Here is a 23041-nt window from a genome sequence, read left to right on the forward strand (position 1 = left end):
TATTTCTATGAATATGTGTTTTATTCATCAGGTAATAGGAAGTTTGTTCTTTACTAAGTCATGTAAGCAATTTTATTCTTGGGATCCTATAGGTGAAATATGAGATAGCATTTTTTTTAATGTTTATTTGAGAGGGAGAGAGAGAATCCCAAGCAGGCTCCATACTGTCAGTGCAGAATCCAACACAGGGCTTGATCCCATGAACCGTGAGATCATGAGCTGGGCTGAAATGGAGATTCAGACACTCAACCAACTGAGCCACCCAGGTGCCCCGAAATAGCATGTTTAAATATACCTATATATTTTTCTTCTGTTAGTATTATTACTCTTTATTTGAGGAGGTTTTCATTTTTCTCTCCAGATAAAACAATAAAATTATGGAAAATCAGCGAAAGGGACAAAAGACCAGAAGGGTATAACTTGAAAGAGGAGGATGGAAGGTATAGAGATCCTACTACAGTCACTACACTACGAGTAAGTACTTATGAAATAATGATGGTATGATGAATAGTGTTCTGTATTCATATTATAGATTCTAGATCCTGAGCAGAATTTGAGTAGGATTAACTATAATCAGCCACCTCCCAACAATTATATAACCGGGTAGGACATTGAAAACTCCCATTTTAAACACCCGTGTCCCACATAGAGGTCTCTCTGTGCCAGGGGCTGACCCAAGGCCTAATGAAAGACTATTTTATATTATGTCACACTCTTTTGCTCTCACAGTTTGAATGTCAGCTAACACAACCTTGAGTTTCAAGATTAATTTTCTTTGGAGATCAAAAGAGTAGAAATGGACCAGATTTTCTAGTTCCAGCTAAAAAATACCAAGAATTAGATGCTCTGGGCTAATTTCCTTTTTAGCCACTTCAAACTGGGAATGTTTAGCTTTGCATATCTCATACAAAAGATTGGAACTAGAAAGCACATCAAATTCCAACAGTATTGCTACCTATACAAGAAGGTAAATTGACCAAATTATTTTTCTTCTCATTTCAACAGTTTAAGGATCAGTATCAGTTGCTGTATAAAACTAAATCTGTGTAATATTTGTAGTGTTCCTCAAAAACTGGAGTAAAGAACTGAACCTTAAGGGCCATTGTCAGTAAATGACTGTTTTTCATGTGTCTCATTGACAGGTGCCAGTCTTTAGGCCCATGGATCTCATGGTGGAGGCCAGTCCACGAAGAATATTTGCCAATGCTCATACATATCACATCAACTCAATTTCTATTAATAGTGATTATGAAACATATTTATCTGCAGATGATTTACGGATTAATCTTTGGCATCTGGAGATTACAGACAGGAGTTTTAGTATCCATTTGGTTTCTTTGGTGTTCGATAAAGAAGTCATGTTGTGCCCACACTACATTCATTTGCATACATTTATTTGCATCTCTCCTTCGTGTATTATTATTTTTTCTGTTTATAGTAACTTCTTACTATACTCCTTTTTTTTTTTAAGTTTATTTTGAGAGAGATACAGAGAGAGAGAATCTCAAGCAGGCTCCGCACTGTCAGCACAGAGCCAGATATGGGCCTTAAACTCACAAAACTGAAATCATGACCTGAGTCAAAAATCAAGAGTCGGTCACTCAAACACTGAGCCACCAGGCATCCCTTTACCACTTCTTCTTTATGCTTAAGTGATTAAACACTGGGGGAAGTTCTTTCATAAAGGGCATAATGTATTGATTTTAAAAATAGGCTTCTTAGAAGCACCTGGGTGGCTCAGTCGGTTAAGCATCTGACCGGCTCAGGTTATGACCTAGCAGTTCGTGAGTTTAGGCCCCACATCGGGCTCTGTGCTGACCGCTCAGAGCCTGGAGCCTGCTTCAGATTCTGTGTCTCTTTCTGCCTGCCCCTTCCCCACCCCCAGTCTGTCTGTCTGTCTCTATCTCTCTCTGTCTCTGTCTCTCTCAAAAATAAATAAACATTAAAAAAACATTTTTAATAGGATTCTTGGAATTTTAAGTACTATTGTATATAGTAAGTTTGGTACTTGATACTAAGTACTTTGCTATAATACTGTGTATATTAAATACTATTGCAGTCTAATGAAAATACAATTTTTTAATAGTTGAGTTTTTTGTAAAAAGTAAATTTGTAGAGTATTATTCTTTAAAAATGTAAAAATAGTCTCACTAGAGTTGGAAAAAAATTCCTACAAGTCATGATGTAATAGTGGTATAAAGTCAATAGAAATATTTTTCCAAATACCATTCTCATTGTTTATATTATCCTTCTGAAATTTTTCTGTACATGTACAAGTGTGTGATACTATATATACCTGCCACACACAATATACTATGTGCATATAAATCTAAGATTGTATATAAATATATTTGTTTTCTTTATTTCTTAAGGTTTCAGTAAGTATTAGCAGTTATTACTGCTGGTGTCATTGTATGTAGTTTTAAATAGACCTCTTTTGAGGAATCAATACGTTAACTGGAATTCGTGATCTACCCATATTATATAAAAGGGAAAGCCTGTTTCTTTGCAGTCTAGTCCCTTTGCCAGTCTAGTTATTGAAAAGTCCTAATTATCAACCATTTTTATTTCTTTTTGTTCTTTCCTAATTTTTTCATTGGATTAGCACATAGTCTTACTGGGGTTTTATTTGTTTTTAAAACTTCCCTTTTTTAATATTAAGTAAATCAGCTCTATCGTTTATGGTGTAAATAGGTTCCCCTTGAAGTTTTTTACTTTTGTTTGGAATGTACAGTAATTCCTATTAATATTTAGGAAGGTAACTTACGGAATCAATTCCTTATGGCTTCTGGGAATTGTATCATACTCAGAAAAAAAGGCCCCTCTACATGGTAACAGGGTTTAAAATTCTCCCATGGTCGCTTTTAAGATTTTTTTCCCCAAGATTAGAATCCCTCTGGGATTTATACTCCTTTAAGGAGTAGAATGCAATTCCGAATTAATACTTGTGCTTAATTAAGTTTATGAATCAGTGATTTGAGAACTGTAAAATTATATTTGCCGTTTTTTCTAAGTGGAAATTCCTTAATAAAATGCTATTCAGATATTGTGGATATCAAGCCTGCCAATATGGAAGAGCTGACAGAGGTGATCACAGCGGCGGAGTTCCATCCCAACAGCTGCAACACGTTTGTATACAGCAGCAGTAAAGGGACGATTCGGTTATGTGACATGAGGGCCTCTGCCCTCTGTGATAGGCATTCTAAACGTAAGTTGACTGTGTCCTGCTTTCAAATGCTAACATTTATGGTTTTTTGAAGCTAGTGTTAGATGTTGGGACTACATTTATATCGGTTCGTGATCTGGGAACCTGTGTGCCCAGGGCCGCCCACACCCTCTGCCAGGCCGCCTGACCCCACTGGAGCACACAGAGGGCCCTCCTGGGAGCATGTCTGTTGATGTCCCAGCAGATGTATTTTTACACAGGATGTTATTTTGGGGGAACCTGGGATTGGGCTCTCCAATTCTGTATTCAAGTAGAGCAGGGTTTTTTTTTTTTCTCCCCTCCTCCCTTCCCTTCTCCCTTTTCTCCTTGCCCTCCCTTTGTTGTGTTCTATTTTGAGCTTTCTAGGAAGACTTTTCTGAGAAGAGCTTTCCTTGACTAAAAAAACTGAAAAAGCACCAGCTTAAAAAATTAAGGGTAGCATTATTATTGTCGTCATATTACTGTAGACATGAAATTCATTTGGTGTGTGCCTGTTATCAAAACCACTTCACCTGGCCGCTAAAACAGTAGAATCTGGTATGAATTTGGACGGTGTGTTTCCTTGCGGTGGCAGCACAGGCTGTCACGGAGGATGCTGAACCCGCAGACCTGGTGCCTCTCATGTCCGCAGCCCTGGGTGAGCGCGGCTCTGCCAAGCCAGCCGTAGGGCTCGGCGTGCGCTGAGGACTTGGGCGTCTCCGGCGTCAGTGCCAAGAACCCCCCCAGGGAGGTTATGTTCGTATAGCCAGAGAGATGTATTCCGGGTCTGTACCAGCGTGGCAGCTCTAACTCACAGGAAGTTGTTGAATGATTGTCTCAGCAAATGCTTTGTCCAAACCAGAATATTATACAAATTGCCCTTTTTTGCTTGTTTTTAGTGTTTGAAGAACCTGAAGATCCCAGTAACAGGTCTTTTTTTTCTGAAATCATCTCCTCTATTTCTGATGTAAAATTCAGCCATAGCGGTCGATATATGATGACTAGAGACTATTTGTCAGTCAAAATTTGGGACTTAAATATGGAAAACAGGCCTGTGGAAACATACCAGGTATTTGCAGTTTTCTCTTTCAATGAGCATATACCATATGTACTTCTAAGTCTTTATAGAGGATTTTGTACTATGTGTTAATTCCAGTATAGCATGGTCAACCCGTAGGCTTTTCCCTTCGGACATCCATGAGTATGTTGCTCTTCCGTATGTTAATTTTATATGTATTTTTGTAGGTTGTGCTCTCTATTCCGTTAAAGTGTGATTTTTGCTACCAGTTTGGCTCAATAGTAACTCCCCCCCCCCGCCACGGTCTACATTTAAAGTGAGGAGGGGAGAGCAGACACTCTATTAATGTCTAGGTGGGGAAGAGGATTGGGGAGAGTGGCCAGTCCTAGTGGAGAAGTCCTAATTGGAGTATGTGCTGTAGTAGAACTGAAGCTTAACTTGGGCGTGCCCAGTCAGCTGGATCTTCTAGAGAAGAGAAAGAAGATGCACACAGCTGCGACCGGGGAGGGAGGGGGGCAGAAATCTAAGGTCAGCCCTAGGCCACAATATAGAAAACCCTTAACACTGCTTTAAGAATAACTTCTTTATGTTATATGTCTTCCACAAAATTAGAACAATGTTTCTCAAACTTTTTAATCCTCTTTGGCAAGCATAAAGTACTTAAGATTCTTCCTTAATGGTATTTGAAATTTTAAAATAAATGCTACGTTGAAACAAAAACAAATACATACTGCTTTGTTTTCACATTACATTTGTGTAACTTCCAAGATTGTGATCTGTTTCCTGGTATTCCTCACCACCACCACCACCACCTCCCCATTGCCACTGAGAATAATTGATTTGAACCTTAACTTCATACATTTAAAATTGTTTGGTGAGAAACCCTTATAGTGTACTCTAAAACTTTGATTGTTAGGATTTACCTAATTTTACCTGATTTGCAGGTTTTCTGCCTATGCAGAATTAGTGATTCAGAGTAGAGTCACATTATACTCAGATGTAATGTATGCAGATTTAACTGTTACTGAATTTATATAATCCTCTTGCTGAGCTGTGTGACTAAAGGGTATTTTGATCTTATTAATGTTTTGCCTTCTAACCCTACATGAGTTGCAGTTCTTCTGTGTTAACAAATTTGTGCTTAATGTCACATAGACATGGCTGAGTCGTTCCACTATACTTAAAAGTGAAATGGACATGTGAAATGACTTAAGGTTGTTTTGTAAAGAATATAGAATTCTAAGCATTTAGAAGATACCTACTCTTTTCTATCATTATTTCTTTTATAAGGCTCTCTCTAAGTAAAATCCGTAAGATAGAGACTCCTTTTCCCCTCTCTCTGGTCACAACAAAAGTTTTGGAATATCTTTTGTAATTTAATAGCATTAATATTGAGAAATGCATCATTTCTCCAAATGCTTTTTAAATACCAGATTTATTGATTTTCTAGTTTACCTCCTTGTCAAATAGTGGTGAGTAAATATAGAATTATACTTCAAAAAACCAGTACATCTTCATTAGTTTCTGATACCCCATAAGGAATATCAAGTGATACCAATTTTTTTAGTGATGCATACTTCGAATAACTATATAAAGTTGATCCTTGAACAACATGGTTTGAACTTCATGGGTCCACTTATACATGGATTGTTTTTCTATTGAAACAGTATAGTGCCATAAATGTATTTTCTCTTCCTTGTGATTTTCTTAATATTTTCTTTTCTCTAGCCTACTTTATTATAAGACTACAGTATATAATACATTTTACATATAACATTAAAAAAATACACATTAACCTTAAGTTATCAGTAAGGCTTCCCCAGCCAGGAGTAGGCCATTAGTAGTTAAATTTTGGGGAGTCAAAAGTTATGTATGGATTTTGATGCTGCAGGGGGTATTAGCACCCCTAATCCTCATGGTATTCAAGGGTCAGTTATATTTCATCACCAGACCAGGGCATGGTCACACTGTGCATAGCCCGGGTACTTAATGTTAGTGTTAGTGTTGGACTTCAGTTATTTAGGCCCAGAAAATGGTCTTTAAAAAGGAAGTAAAACATAATATTGAGTGTTTTGATCAGCACGTTATGGATTGAAAACCAAGTGTTAACATATTCAACTACAGATATAATAGTCTTTAATTATTATTCTCTTATCTGTACCATTTTCACATGTTCTCTAGCCTAAACAATTTAGGCTGGCTGAACACTGTAAAGTGTTCATGTGCCATGCCCCAAAGGGTATTTTTCTCTTCTCACAATAGGAAAATGTGTGTTTTTGGAAGGGACTCATTTGTTTGTAAGAGAATAAAATTATTGCTTTTGTTACTAAGAGAATTGGGTTTTAATAAGATTAAAAAGTGTGTATGTGTGTGTATATATTTCTTTTTTAAAAACACAAGTAAGGAGTTGCTTTAATCATTTTACTAATATCAATCAGCAGGTATTAAGAGGTAAATAAATATATCTATAATAATACATTTGTGCTTAAAACTCAGGTTCATGAATACCTCAGAAGTAAACTTTGTTCACTGTATGAAAATGACTGCATATTTGACAAATTTGAATGTTGTTGGAACGGATCTGACAGGTAATTGAGTTTAATTTGAACTTCTCATTCAAATGTGCATTTTATCAGAGAAAAGAAATTTGCTATTTCCTTCTATGGTTGCCACATTCACTAAAAATGCAACTTATTTTAGATTGACACAAACTATAAATCCTAACTTTATTTTTCTCCAATTTCCTTGAAATAAATTCAATAATCTTAGAGCAATACTAGAAAAAGTTAAACATTGTTTCGCTAGTAAAGATAAAAATGCACAACAAGGTCTCAGGATCTTAAATTATGATTTAAATGTCTTTAAATATTGACATGCCAATAGTTAAAATGGTGAAATTTCACTTTGTTCATCTAGTATGAGACTGTTTTTAGAAATATTTAGGCAGTGAATGTTTCATTTAGAATGTTACACATCAGTTTTTCTGGACACGACGTTAGTATCTCATAGAAGTGCTGATTACTATCTGTAATTTTAACCATATTACCAAGAGTCGTTAGGGTTTTTATAATCCACAGCCTTACCATGGTATGCTTCATTTTTACTATGTCCTGAAAATGTGTATCATTATTTCCAAGGACAAATAAGTCTTAATCTCTTAGTTTTTAATTGTCAGTATTTATTTACCATTTATTGTGTTTCAATAGAACAGAACATAGTACAAGGAAACATAATTTTGATATTACTTAAACTTGCCTTCAAGGTAATTAGAGATACTTTTAGTTTAATCAGTGAAACTTGATAAAATTGGAGTTTCGTGGTGCTATATGTTGTAGAGGATGATTGAACTTGGATCGTGTATCTTTGGTATGATTTAAAAAATTAACTTTCATCTGAATTCTAACATGACCCCTAGTAATAGACTGACCATGAGACACCTAGACTAGGAATAAGCAAGCTTTGCCTTTGAACTCACTACTAACCCCAGGGCATCAAGACATTTTGAAAAAGGAAAAGGAAGAAGAGAAAAGTAGAAATTAGCAAGTATGAAGAGAAAGAAGATACTGATAGAATAGAATATGGCACACTGCTACTAACTAGCAGTTAGTAAACTTCGCATGGTTTAAACTGTTGATTTCCCTCTTAACATTTAAAAATTTGTTTTGAAATAATTTCAAAGGTAGAGAAAACTTGTAAGACTGACACAAGTCTTATTTAGCCCTTACTCAGGTTCTCCTGTTTGCTGTGTCATTCTCTGGTCTTTTTATCTGTCTCTGTAAAGACATGCAGATAGGAGCACCTCAGTGACTCGGTTGAGCATCTTGACGCTTAATTTCAGCTCAGTTCACGATCCCGTAGTTTGTGAGTTTGAGTCCTGCATCGGGCTCTGTGCTGACAGTGCAGAGCCTTCTTGGGATTCTCTCTCAAAAGAAATAAGTAAAAATAAACTTGAAAAAAAAAAAAAAAGACATGCCAACAGACGCACATACTTTGTAAACCGATTAGGAGTGGATTCCAAATACAATGCCCCATTGCCCTTAAATTTGTTAATGAGTATTCCTAAAACATAGGAGAGATTTTCTCCTACACGATGGCAGGGCAGTCTTCTAAAGTAGAGAAGCTCCAATTGGTGTAGTCCTCCTGTCTGATCCACAGAGCCTGTTACAGTTTCCCCAGCCCTCTCAGTTCCTTCCCAGCAGAGGAAGAAGTCTGGTCAAATAGCCAATCCAAAAGTATATGTAACATTTAATTGTCCTATCTCGTTAGTCTTCTTTAATCTGGAACAGTAGTTCTTCATGTTTTCCTTGACTTCTATGACTGGCATTTTTGAAAAACCGGTCAGTGATTTTATGGATTATTTCTCAGTTTGAGTATTGTCTAATGTTTCCTCATGATTTGATTCAGGTTACACACTTTTGGCAGGTATACCACAGAAATGCTGGCCTAACAAAACCTTTTAAGATTTACAAATAGTCATAGACCTATGTGTCCTGATCCATAAAACCTCCCCAAATCAGATAATACAGGATGCCAGTCTAAGTTACTTACATAAATCGTTTTAAAAGAAATACAGTTTTAAATACCTCCATGTCCATGCACCAATTTGAGTTTGATTAAAATGTTGTCAGGTGTCCTTTGGGGGAAATTGATAGTACTGAAGAGATGGCAGTCATTTGTACAAGTATTAAACAGTTCCTTGATACTCTGTGATCTTATTTACAATAGTTAAACCGTGTGGGAAGAAGATGGTAAGTAATAATAGTACCAGACCCTTTCCAAATGAACGGTTTCGAACAGGAGGAATTGCTTACTGGGGTACTTAAAACTCAGTAAGTGTTTTTATTCTTACTGAGCAGTGATGGGTCGAAAGTTGAACTGACAAAGAGCTACCCTGGGTAGGGTTAAAATTTGGCGGCCCTTTAAGCAGATACTATTAAAAATAGTTGTCCAAAAAAGGTTTTATATGCTGCTCTCTTAATATTCTCATAAGTGGATTTCTTAAACCATTCATAAGATGGGATGATCCCAACCAGACAACATCTTGGGAACGAGTTGTCTAGTTTATAATTGAAATCACAAAAGAAAGCATTGGTTTCTTAGGGACGGCTTTATACCGAGTGTTTGGGGGTTTAAGAACCTGTGGTCCCTCGGCCGGCACTGGAGGAAGCTGCAGGTCTGGCTAGTCACACAGCCTGTGGTGGCAGAACCGTTCAGAGGTTGTGTGTGTACTGACCGCTAAGCAGCAGCTGTGCTCGACAGTACCTCCCATGCTGGTGATGGTTTGGGCAGTCACGAAAAGGAGCTGTTGATAGAAAACCAGACTAGTACAGGCTTGTTTGGATGGTCTCTGGGTTGGTGCCAGCAGCCCTCTTCCTAAACTGCCTGAAGTAGCTGATTCCCAGGAGCACCCTGGGCCGGGTTCATCCCTGACTCATTTTAGTGAAAGTAAGCGTCTCTTCACTTACTTGACTGCATACTTGTTTGCTTTTGCAGCGTTGTCATGACTGGATCGTACAATAATTTCTTCAGAATGTTTGACAGAAACACAAAGCGAGACATAACCCTAGAAGCGTCCCGGGAAAACAATAAACCTCGCACGGTTCTAAAGCCGCGCAAAGTCTGTGCAAGTGGCAAGCGAAAGAAAGATGAAATAAGTGTTGACAGCCTCGACTTCAACAAGAAAATCCTTCATACAGCCTGGCACCCCAAGGAGAATATCATTGCTGTAGCTACTACAAACAATCTGTATATATTTCAAGACAAAGTGAATTAGGGTTGGCATTCCCAGCAGAAGAGCCCACTTCCTGCTTAGTTGAGATAGTTGAATCTAGCATTCGTACCTAAAAAAGAGAGCGGTCCATTGTGGCGCCCCTTTCCAGTGTTTGACAGTGTGCCATTCGACAACACATTTTGTGTAGCTACATGGAGAAGCTCTGGATTCACCCCTGTGGGGCTCTCCATGTCTGCTAGCCATGTAGGTAAGGGTAGGGCACTTTTAATTTAAATGACTTCTTGCACCATCTTGCCTAATGGACTAGATTGGACTGTATCAACATTGATTTACTCCACTTTTTATGCCTTCCATTGTGATGACGTCAAACACAGTGAAAGCCTTCAGTCATGCTTATGGGATTTAATTGTGTATCCTCATTACTGTATCATTTGTGGGGTACACCCCTCCCCCCTTTTTTAAATTAAACACAGCTCATTCTTACTGTGGCTTGTAGCATTCCTCCTCCTCTGGCCTCCTGGACTCTTCCCCTTCGTCTCTCTCACCCCCGCCCCTCCACCCAGTCTTGGTGGTGGTATATTAAAAAAAGAAAGAACGAAAGCACACAAGATGAGTCAGTCTGGGGTCAGTGGTAAAGGGGGTATATGTTGCGAACAAATGTTTTAAATAACAGTTGGCTGTAATCACTCCTTGCCGTGTCTGGCACCGAAAATAAGGAAAAAAAAAAAACTACTACTGAATAAAAGTGACAAAGAATGGAGAATCTGGTTTTCTTTTTCTTTTTTAATCTACCTCTTTAAGCCAATATTTTGTGTCATACTTTTGGGCGCAGTGAAATGAGTTTCCATTGTTTAATTGGTATTTTTGTTAATTATTTTTAACAAGTGTTCTTTTACGTGGAGAAGAAGAGGTTTTGGTTCTGTATGAACATGTTTTGAATATATATTGGTATTACTAAGGATTTCACAATCCATAAATTGCTACTAGAGATTTTTTTTTACTGTGGTTATAAGTATTGGATACATTGTATCTACACTTAACTCATCTGTTAATGAAACTGTTGTAAATGGGAACCAAATTTGTAGAACTTCATTTTTAAAGACTTTTTACAGTGCTTAATTTCATTTTTGCCTTACTAAAGTTAAAGACTTAAAAAACTTTCTTAACAGTTTAAAATCTGTCAATCATAAAATATAACATAAAACTATCCTCAAGCGATTTACATAGATAAAATTGACACTGCACTAAAATATTTTTTTTTGTAATTTACTGCTATCAAATCTGAATGAAATGTACTTTGCCATAGATATGTTTTTTTCTCTATTTTTGGTTTTCCAAAGTATTAAAAACAAACTTCAAAGGTACAGTGTTCAGAAAGTGCTTAATGGACTCCCAGCAGCTGCCTCAAATAAAAATTTAGTAATCTGTAAATGATTACATTTTCCTTAAGTGGTTATACCTTTTCCAAAGATGAAGAGTACTCCTATTTTTTAATGGGTAGAATGTACCTTTGTCAATCTTGCAGAAGCTTTAATGGAGAAAAAAATGGACTTTATTTTTAAAACTATAAATTGAGTAGGCATGTATATTATTAGAGAATGGTTAGGATGTTTTGGTTGAGCGGTAATAGACAACTTAGAATTTTAGAGGACTCAGTGCTTCGTATATATATGTCCACTACCTATTGTTCTGTTCTTCTCAATGAAAGATGATGAAGCAATCCGAGCGCAATTCCCTCTATCTATACTGATACGAATATTATGTCTTGTAAGTCAGCATTTTTAGCACACAGGAGAAATTTTATGTAATAAAATTACTGTATCTTTTGGACTTAAACACATTTGGAATTTGTATTTAAACCCATTATATGTCTGAAAAATCTTCAAGTAATGGCACTTTTACTAACTTATTTGGGGATCTTGGGTGCATTCCTAATTTGTGTTATTTATTCTCCACACTTGGCTTGGAGTGGGATGTTCTCCGGCCACAGTATCAAAAATTGATATTTGTCTCTGATCAGGCAGCTTTCCAGATCTATGTGAAAGATTGTCTCCCTAAAGTTTGGGTGTAGATCTTGAGATAATACCACCAAACAGCTCTTGGAAATTCTCTTTTGATTCAGCAATAGCTATCGTGATTCTCACCCATGACACTAAGGGTTAGTTTTTTTATGTTGAAGAGAAACACTGCTACAGTTTAAATGCCTCTATAAAGGAATGCTATTACAAATTGTAATGATATTCTCAAGTATCAATTTTTATTTATTTGATGTAGCAAATTAGAAGCCCAGCCACTCATCTCATATGGCCATGGTTAATCTTTTTATTAATAAAAATTTTGCTTAGAATAAACTTAGTCTTGTCAAGTTGCTTGTATTCTCCTATTCTCTTGACACCTACATTCATATTCTATCCCTTCTGTCTTCACCTGTTTTTAAGATTACAGGGGAAAAAAATTTCATTGTTAATCTCCTTTGATCTCTTTAGTGGCTGGGCAATAGTTATTTTATAAATCTCTGTATTTAGGCAAACACATGTTTATATAACAATGAACTACTGATATTAAGCTGTCTTCTGTGAAGCCCTTAGTCCTTTGGAATAAATTATTTCATATAGGGCACCTGGGTGGCTCAGTTGGTCAAGCATCCAACTGTTGATCTCAGGGTTATGAGTTCAAATCCCATGTTGGCTTCCACACTGAGCATGAAGCCTATTTAAACAACAACAACAACAAAAAGATATCTGTGCACTTTTTTTTTTTAAAGTGAGGATCTTTAAACCTTGAATGTAAGGAGGATTCTGGTTACAGATATTCCTAAAAGAAAATGAGAAGTATGAGAGTAAGTTCTTTGTGTAACAGTATTTCAAGTAATACGTTTTTGGTCTTGGAAAATTTATATGTGAAACCTAAACAATACTGGTGAGTGTTTCTAGTGAAATATAAATCATTACCTTCTTGGAGAACACTGCTTCGGCACCTTTTTTTTTCTTAATCCCATTTAAATTCAAGTGGAGATAGTATTATACACTTTGGGAAGAACACAACCAAGCCAAGAAAAGAGAAAAGGTGAATGCTAGGTAATTGAGAATCAAGTCGATTTACTTTAGCATTCGAGAGCATTACTATTTTGGGTATCTTATTCAGTTGGCTGATAAGCTCAGTGCATGTGTGTGTGGGGGGGAGGTGTTTGCCATAACTAATGACTAAAAAGGTCTTTTACACACCTTTTTTCCAAAACCTTACTTAGAATCTCACTTCATTTTGTAAGACTGCATGAGGTCAAAAGAGCCAAACTTACTGTTTAGTATTATCAAATAGTGAATTTACAAGACCTTGGGGTGTTCTCAAATGCTGAAGATAATTGTTTAAGCCAGTGATAAATTTAGTTTTGTTTCCTTGACATTTTGTTGCATAGTGGTATTAGACTTTTTAACCTATCTCTGTAAGCATTAAGAAATGCCCACAAAAGTTCCTCTTTGGCACAGCACCTGTCAAACTGAAGGCACTGCAAGGATTTCTCCAAAAGGAGAAATTTAGCAAAGAACTAAGCACAAGGGGGAAAGCTGGTACTTGTGTCTTAAAATTCGATGCTTAAGCTCAGTAGTACATGAACAGCAACAAGTTATTTGAGGGCTTTCCCACTAGGGGGCAATGGGTAAGTCCTGAACAGCATTTAGCAGGTATTTTTAAGAATGCATAAACTGGAGAGTTTTGTTCCTGTGCTCTAAGAGCTTAATTATCAGAAACTAAATTGGGAACCAAATAAAGGAAAAGCCCAAAGTGTGTGTATGTCCAAATAAAACCAGTATTCAACATGACCTAGCAGTACTTAACAGGCCTCGTGATATAGAAGGGTCCCACATGTCACTTAGGGATGTCTTTTGTGGTCCTTGTTGAGGAAGCGGCAAAAATGAAATTAGACAAGAGTTGAGCGGTCCTTCGTTTAAATCCTAGCCTACACAGTCTGGCTAACCCTTCGCAAGATGAGATCCTTAAGTGCCATGCTCGCTTTCTCTTTTACAAGGAGACCAGGGCATTAATTTTGATTTAACTTTGGGACACCATTTCTTTTTAAAAAGTAACTTCTACATCCTGAATACATGTTTTTCAGAAAGTACAGAAAGAGAAAATACCCCACCAGTAATCACCATTCAGGGAAAACCTGTCTTTTTTTTTTTTTTTCCCCACAGAGAATGGAATCATGCATACAGTTTAATGTCCTGTTTCTCCCTTTAACATTGTGTCGAGCAGTGTCCCTGGTCCGATCAGATAGGAGATTTTCCTGCCTGCAGAGGCTCACGTTTGTGGACCATCGGCCCCGTTGTGAAGACTGAGTTTTGTTTTTATTTTTGCAAATAGAAGTATCAGTGTGTAAGGTTTTTAGGACACCTTCCTAGAAATACAGTTCCTGTGTTAAAGTCTATGGATGTATTTGAGATTTGATACATATTGTCAGATTGCCTTCCAAAAATGGAAGTTCCATCACTAGCATGTGGGATCACCCATGTCTTCACACTGTTAGAAAATCCCATATTTTAGTTTTATTAAGTTGAAAAAATCAGAAGTGGTACACCAATTTGTGTTTTCCTATTTCTAGCCAGAGAATTCATTTCTATAAGAGAAGGCATGTACTCTGTAAATATTTTTCTCCCACTCTGAGCCAGTCTTTTCTTCATTCTCTTAACGGCTTTTTGAAGATCAGCAGTTCTTAATTTTCACAAAGTCTACTTTAGCAACTTTAATGGATTGTGCTTTTGGTGCCATCTAAGAAACCTGCCTGACTTAAGGTGACAAAGATTTATTTTATTTTTTTGGAACTTTAATAGTTTCAAGTTTTTACATTTAGGTCTGATACCTTTGAGTTACTTTTTATATATGATACATAGAAAAGTTATACACCACAGATCAAGTTTAGTTTTCTTTACACTTTTGTTGAAAATCAGCAGACACAGTGTTAGTCTATAATATTTCCTTTCTCTACAATCTTTCTAATTTTCCTTTCAGACGCCTTTTATTTCTCTTCCTTGTCCTGCTTACACTGGTTAGGCTTTGCAGTTGATGGTCAAAGGACTGGTGAGGTCAGTTCAGACACATCCTTGCCCTGTTGCCAATATTAGGGGGCAAGCATTCATTTACCATTTACCATTAAGTAGGTTAGTTTTAGGGTTTTTGCAAATGGCCTTTTACGGGATGAGAAAATTCCCTTTTATTCCTGGTTTTCTGAGACATGTTAATCATGAATGGATTTTGGGTTTTGTCAGGTATTTTGTTGCATCTGTTGAAGTATCTTTTGTTGAAGGACCAGCTTTGCATTTCCAGAATATTGTTATATTCTTTTGCTAGTATTTTGTTGAGTACTTTTGCATCAGTGTTACAAGAAATACTGATCTGTAGTTTCCTTGTCTTTTAATATCATTGTCTGGTCAGTGTAATGTCGCCCTCATGAAGCAGGTTTCCAGCCTCTCCCATAATATGGAAGAATGTGGCTGGAATTCATAGAATTTCTTCCCTAAATGGTGGGTAGTATTCACCATTGATGCCATTTGGCCCTCTTTATAGGGAGATTTTTATCTGAATTCAATTTTTTAAATACAGTTATGCAGATTATTTCATCTTGAGTTTTAGCATTTGACTTTCAAGGAAATTGTCCATTTCATCTAAGTTATCAGATTTATGAGCATAGTTTTTCATAATCTGTTCTGTCTTATTCTGCTCAGGCTGCTGTAACAAAATACCATACGCTGTGGTTTCTCTTTATTTTTCCTTTGATTCCTCTTACCCCCGTCCTTGTGCTCCCTCTGCCCACCCCTCCTTTTTCCTCCTCCCCTCCCCTTTTTGGTAGTCAAACCAAAGAGTTTATTTCATTTATGGTTAGAAAATGAGAAAAAGTTATCTTCGCTTTTTACACTTAAAAATGCTTTTGATTATGAATCATTTTATTTCTTCATTGCATTTTCTTTTTTTTCCCCACCCCCCTTCATTGCATTTTCATTTCTATTAATGGTGACATATGAAAGCTACTAATTTCACTATGTTTTAAATGTAGCCATTAGCTAGAGCATTTAGTAATTCTACTTTGGCATGTCAGTTGATTCTTTGGTGTTTTGTATAACTATATTGTCTCCATATAATCTATTTTCTAATATTGAATCTCTTTATTTTCAAATCTCTTATTTCACTTTTCTGCTTTAATTGCAGACACTTCCAAACTAATGGTAAATAAGAGACAGACACAAAGTTGTTTGCTTTATCCATGACTGCATGGGGGTGGTATTAAGGACATGTGGGCTGTTGAAGGCGGTACTCTTTACCACGTAAGAGAGTCTCCCTGGGCCTGTTTATACTGAGTTTTCTTCTTTAGTCACATGTAGTAATATGAGATACTGTGGCTGTCTGTTGAGGTTATATTTTTTCCCTTAGACACGACTAAAGCGATAAAGAATATTTGTGGAACTTGACTTCTGTATAGTAGAGGACGTTGATCTCTTGCTCTTGTGTGTAGCTAGCCGTTCTCGTCAGGACTGGGCCAGCGTCATAAAATTAAATGACATGGTCTCATCCCTCTCCATGCTTTACGTCGGTTTTGCTGCTTCTCTCAAGAGTACTCCTGGTAATTCCGGTGGAGTGGGGGCGGGGTGGGAAGAGGTAAGGTGATATTTCTCCAAAAGGTCCTTCTTAAATTAATTCTGAAATCCATCAAGGTTATAGTAGTTAAAATTATTGCCGGTGAAGGATTTGCTCTAAATTACCAAATAATAGGTCCTATTAGCATAATCTTGACTTATACATCAATTAAGTACTTTATTGCTGAAAGGGACCTCAGACTTCATTAAGCCAACCTCCTCATGTGAAAAATGGCAAAATCTAAAGTTCTGTCAAGAGTCACAGGTTATTATAAACTCCTTTCCTCCTCTTACCCTGTCTTCACTCCCTCAACTAGTGGCCAAGGATTGACCTGTCTTGAGGATAAGATTATGCGGTATCAGATGAAAATGGCATCCAACACGCCGCTCTTTCATTTATTCCACTACATCTAGTCACTTCCTTTTCTTCTGTAATTATTTAAGTTTGCACCTCACCTGCTTTGGAATTAGGGCAGAATTACTTGTAATTGTGTATGATATCAAGGAGTCAACACTCAACAATAATAAAGTACCTTGCAGAGTATATTGTGGTTTAAGTAGTCCTCGAAGAAACTCTCGCTTGATCCCAGCTACATTTCTGAGGTGGCGAAAGAACATTACTCTCCCCATCGGACCCTTGAAATCAGCCTCAGAGGATGTCACTTGCACCAAATCTCACCACTGGTTAGCTTGGGCTCAGACCCAGTTTTTCTTACTCCAGGTCCCCTGTGTTCTTTGGGTTTGTTTTTTGTTTTTTGTGAGTTTTTTTTTGTGTGTGTGTATAATATACACACTGCCTCTTTTGATATTAAAGATTTTTTATTTTTAATTTTGTTTTCATTTTATGATGATAGTTTCACACTACTAAAGATTTTTTTATTTCTTTCCTTCTCTATTTCTTTCTTTTTTCTTTTTGATAGGGTATGAGTTGAGCAAGAGGCGGGGGCGGGGGGTAGGGTGGGGGATAGAGAATCAATCCCACAAGGGACAGAGAGAGGGAGCGAGAGAGAATCCCACGCAGGTTCCACACTGTCATCACGGAGCCTGAAGTGGGACTCGAGCTCACCCAGTGCGGGGCTTGAATTCACCAACCATGAGACCATGAGCTGAGCCGAAGTCAGATGCTTTACCAACTGAGCCACCCAGGTGCCACTATACTGAAGATTTTACATACATAAAGTAACTCATCTGATTTTTGTAAAGTAACTTGCCTAGGACCACACAATTAGAAAACGGTAGAGCCAAGGTTTAAACCCAGTTGGGCCACCTCCAGAGCCCATAGTGTTAACAGCTGCTTCAGACTGCCAGAAAATGTGTAGACAAATCTTTGTTAGAAAGTAAAGAAGCTTAAGGTCCTAATTTAGATATCCATCAGGCACCAAAGCAGTTCTCAAAATTTCAGATCAAAATGTCCATTTCCTTACCAATTTCTATTAAATTTGGCCCTTATTTCTCCCTGAGCAGTAAAATTACAAGGTTCTAGAGCTGGATGAAATTTCAGAGATCAAGGTAAAACAGTTTTTGCATGGTACAAGCGTGCCTCTTAGCTTTCTCTTGACAGGAGAACTTCGGGAGATCATTCCTTGGATTACCACACAAGCATCCCGCACTTTTTTTTTTTTTTGAGCATTTGAAAGGAAACGCATTCTTTCCTACAAGAAAAATGTTAAATAATCGAACCTCATAGATCGAACTTGGCATAAGCCCGTAAATAAAAAGTGGGAAGTCTGGTAATGAGATTCTGACAGAAGCGTGCGTGGCGGTACAGATGGTACTCGACTTGGGTCCAGGAGGGATCTCTGAATCTAGGTAAAGAAGAATCTGGTCCAATCAGAGCCATTTTTCTAGACAGTGTCTTGGAGGCTGAGAAACTAGATTACAATTAGAATATATGGGTCACTTTATCCACATTTGTGTTAAAATGCAAGGGCACCCTAGTGGCTGTGGGTCTGTGCTTTGCATTCAAGTGGTCTAGATTCAAGTTCATATCTATCACGGCCATCTTGTGTGTGGTACTCTGCAAGTGTGTCAGTTTTCTTCTCTATAAAATAATAGGAATACCTAACTCAGGAGATTATTAAATAGGACATTAACTCTATGAAGTACTTAGAAAGTCTGGCATATATTAAGTGCCCAGTAACCTTAGCTCCTATGATAAATGCCTGACCCTCTTTTCTACCTGATTTATTATCTCATTGGTTTTGAATAAAGGCATTGGGGGAAATAACATGTAACGTAGTTCGTATAAACTCTCTAATGTCCAGACCCAGTTCAACTCAATATGTAAAACACAAATGTTCCCTTAGGATAACATTCTTTACAGACTAAGGCCTAAGGTCTTCCTCCAAAGTGGGGCGAGCCAGACCATGTGTTTTGCCCCTCAGTAGGATCTCACCTGCATGTAGTGTTATGCCCAAGTTTCAATATCGTCCCCAAAAACCAGAGACCGCCAGGGAGACCGAGTCACGCATGCAAAAGCAAAGGGGATTTATTATTACGGGCTTATAAGCTCGGGCTCACAGACTTCACCAGCGCAGTGGATCCGTGCTGAGAGCCCCGAACAAAGAGGGGGCAGGGCCTTTATGGGTTTTGGGAAAGGGCGGAGTTACAGGAAATCGTGACACAGGTACAGGGGTCCAATCATTATCGCCTAACATCACTGGCAGTAACTTTAACCATACACATCGTCCAGAGTGTTCGTTACTGTTGGTGGGACCCAATCACAACATTTAGAGTGTTTACCAGTTACAGAGTGGACCCAGGACCCAGGACCCTCAGGTAGGGTGTAACTAGCCTTAAGCAACAAGATAGATAGCTCTATCTCTAGGCCTGCCCTTAGAAATGTTAAGGGTGTTACAAGGGTGGTCCCTCCTGCCTCGGGCAATGTGTGCCCTTTTATTGTCTAATGATTCTGAGAAACCGACACTCAGGCCTCCAAGGTCAGAGGGAAACTTGAAGCCTGTCATGGAGTCAGTTTTGTTCAGACCTGCGTCCTTAGAGTAGCTTATGTTGTAAGGACAAAGTCTGAACCTAACCGACTCCATGACAGAGACCCCCCTCTAAACTAGAAGGTCTAAGGGTCAGTCTCTCCAGAACCATCAGGCGGTTACACATTACCCGAGGCAGAAGAGACCACCTTGCGGTATCCAATCAGGGAAGGCCAGCTACCTCTCCCCACATTCCTAAAGGGGAGGCCTACAAATAGAAACTTTAGATAGGACCCTGCTACCTAATGTTAAAGTTAACCCGATAGTCACCAAACAAGACCCTGAATTCGCTCTGTAATTGGTTGATTTCAAAGATACCCTAAATGTTGTGATTGGGTCCCGCCAAAAGTAACGAACGCTCTGAACAGTGTGTATGGTTAGAGCTGCTGCCAATACTGTTGTACCATTATGATTGGGTCACTGTACCTATGTCACAATCTCCTGTAACTCCCCCTTCCCAAACCCCATAAAAACCCTACTCAGCCCTTGTTCGGGGCTCACAGTACAGATCCACTGCGTTGGAAAAGTCTGTGAGTCCGAGTTCTAACCCGTAATAAAGCCCTTTGTCTTTGCATGCGTGCCTTGGTCTCCCTTGTGGTCTCTGGTGGTTGAGCATACTGTATTTTGGGCATTTCAATGTCATTAGGATGCATCTGGGAAAGGGGTTATTTATCAGGTCAGTTAGGAGTAAGTCGGGCTTTACTCGGTATTCAGTTGGCCTTAACTGAAGTCCGCTTCTGGACGAAACCCTGCTGTAGTTTACAGCCGCCTAAATCGTAGGTCATTGTGTCCCGCCCTTTTTCATCCTGCACAGCTCTTCCCTTGGGCCCTCTGTCCCTGTCCACGGGCATGCCAAGGTTCGCTGACACAAGAATAAAGGGCGTCGCATACTTCCTGCATGCCTTAGTTCAGGCGTCTACTCCTCAGAAAGCTTTCTCCACACTAACACCTAGTCAGTTGGCTCCCCTTCAGTGAGCCTTGATCACCAATCCCCAGGCCTCCGATTTTCACCATGACAGATTACCCTCTGAAACTGTGTCAGTCATTCACTTGATAATTATCTGTCTCACTAATGAGACAGAAAGCCACAAAAAAGAGGTCTTGTCTGACTTAACTGTAGTAGCCTGGACTCCAAAACATGCCCGGCACTTAACACTCAATATTTATTGAATGACTAAATGAATACATCCTTGCTTTTTTATTTGTCCTCTATAACCTTGCCCAAGCCACCCCATGGATGTAAGTTTTAGATTCCTCATTGGTTAAGTGATGTTAATAATAATTGATTGAGGTAAATGTATGTAAAGTACCTAGCATAGGCTATGGAACTAAACAGTGCTATGATCATGTGGGCACTCTCAGCGAGGTGGTGATGTGTTGTAACATATCTATTGAGGGAGATTTTCACTAGACATAGATTCTAGGTTGACTTTTATACTCTCGGCACTTTAAAGAGATTCCAGTATTTTGTTTTCCACAGTTCCCAATGAGAAGTCTGTAACCGTCTTCTCTTTGTCTCTGTAAGTTAGGTGTCGTTTTTTGCTGCTCCTTTTAAGATTTTCTCTTTATCAATGTTTTGTTGTTGCTGTCTTGTTTTTTGTTTGTTTTGCTGTGGGCTTGTGTTGTGCTTTGATATGATTTTCTTCACGCTTTTCCTGCTGGGGTTTGTTGAGTATTTTTGTAAGCGCAAGACCATAGTTTGCATCAACTTGGGAAAATTTCTTCAAAGAAATTATTTCTTTAATGGTTTTCTCTGTCTTTCCCTCTGCTCTCCTTCTAGGACTCCAATTATACACATGTCAGGCTTTCTGATAAACTCGCTTAGGATACTGTTCATTTCCTTTCCTGGTCCTTATTCTCTGAATTTAAAAAAAAAAAAGGATTCTATGCTTTCTTCAAGTTTACAAGTCATTTCTTCTGCAATATATGCTTGGCCCCTATCTAGTGAATTTGTTATTTAAGATATTTTAATTTTTCATCCCTAAGGATTCTATTGGCTTTCTCATTTTTCAACTCAGTATGTTAATGGCTTTCTTTCAAATCTCTGAATATATTTACAGTAATTATTTTGACTTCTCTATTCCATCCTCTTTGTCCTTTGTGGATCTGTTTCTATTGGTTGATTTTCCTCCTGGTTATGGCTCACATTTTTTCTACTTCTTGGCATATCTACTCATTTCTTTATCAGTTCCTGGACAATTTGAATCCTTGTTGGACATTCAAATTTTGTTTTCTTCTCTTAAAGAGTATTGGGATTTATTCTGACAAAGCATTTATTTGCAGTCCAATTTCATCTCCTCAAGACTTGTCTTTGTGAAGGTTCATGAGGTGGGCCATGGAACCTCACTGTCAAATATGGTAGTCCCTACAGCACATTTGACTATTTAAGTTTCAATATAAATTATTTAAATGAATTAAAATTAAGTAAAACTACAAATTCAGTTCCATAGCCCCACTACACACATTTCAAGCACTCAACAGCCAATAGCAACTGTATTGGGAATTGCTGTCCTGGAATATTTTTACTCTAGAGATAATTTAGATCTACTCTAAGGCATGATCTTTCTAGGGTCTTTACTGAGTGTTCCATGAGAGCTCTGTGGTCCGTCTTCTCAGAACCTAAATATATCCTATTCCTGAGTAATTTGCATCCCTGGAAATTGTTCAGCTTACAGTTTCCCAGACATTCTTAGCTTATAGAGTTTCACTCTATGCTCATGACTTGCTTGGTATTAGGCAAAGAATAAAAGGGATCAATGCACGGATTTCTTTTTCATGCTTTGATTCTTTCTCTCCAGAGCTCTGCCCAACTCTCCCAGTTATCTTACCTCCCTGGACTCAGATGTCTGTGTTCATATCACTGTCACCTCATCAAGGCTTCCATGCTGTGCTTTCGATTCTCTTTCCTGCTGTAGTTCCTCCTTCAAGTAGGAGGCTAGGGTACTCACAGGACTTATTGGTTTCCTTTCTCTCATGTTTCAAAGTCCTAGGCAATTGTGCAACAGGACTTTGAGCAATGTTTGAAAATTATTCTGTATATTTGATCCAGTTTATTAGTTGTGTATTGTCAGAAGATAGGTCTAGTCCTCGCTAGTCTAAGATATCTGGGAGTGGAAGTCCTTGATTTATAAAAAATTCTTAAATTTTACTTCCTATCCTAGTGACTATTCCAAAATATAACATTCAACTGATTAACTGAATAAGCCAAATTAATTTGTGTCTCTACCAAATTAGTAAAATGATGAAATTATACAGGAGTATAATTTTGGTAACTTACTTTTAAACAGTTCTACCCATGTTCTTACTTTGTCTAGAAATGTTTTATACGCCTCTTCAGTCAGTGATGCATTTTCTACTTGTGTCTTTCATAGTTACACAACTTTTGCTGTATGTTTCTTTTATATTTAGATACTTAAATATAAAGTCTTATTCATAAAGAAAGTCAAGGGGGATGACCACCTATTTCAGTGGAAATTCTGAATAATAATAACATTTGTA

General features: G+C 37.9%; 1 protein-coding gene across 2 annotated transcripts in view; it reads left to right on the forward strand.

Moving 5' to 3' along the window:
* PPP2R2A (protein phosphatase 2 regulatory subunit Balpha) overlaps positions 1–10693 on the forward strand; it is an 82424-nt gene extending 71731 nt beyond the window's left edge. For both annotated transcript variants that reach the window (XM_029938062.1, XM_029938072.1), the window contains exons 5-10: positions 362–474; positions 1143–1320; positions 3044–3208; positions 4084–4253; positions 6699–6790; positions 9696–10693. In XM_029938062.1, the coding sequence (XP_029793922.1) occupies positions 362–474; positions 1143–1320; positions 3044–3208; positions 4084–4253; positions 6699–6790; positions 9696–9975 (998 nt within the window). In that variant the 3' untranslated portion in view covers positions 9976–10693. The remainder of the gene's footprint in view (positions 1–361; positions 475–1142; positions 1321–3043; positions 3209–4083; positions 4254–6698; positions 6791–9695) is intronic.
* Positions 10694–23041: the final 12348 nt, after the last annotated feature.

The sequence above is a fragment of the Suricata suricatta genome, chromosome 1 (genome assembly GCF_006229205.1).
Source record: "Suricata suricatta isolate VVHF042 chromosome 1, meerkat_22Aug2017_6uvM2_HiC, whole genome shotgun sequence".
In the NCBI taxonomy this organism is placed as follows: Eukaryota; Metazoa; Chordata; class Mammalia; order Carnivora; family Herpestidae; genus Suricata; species Suricata suricatta.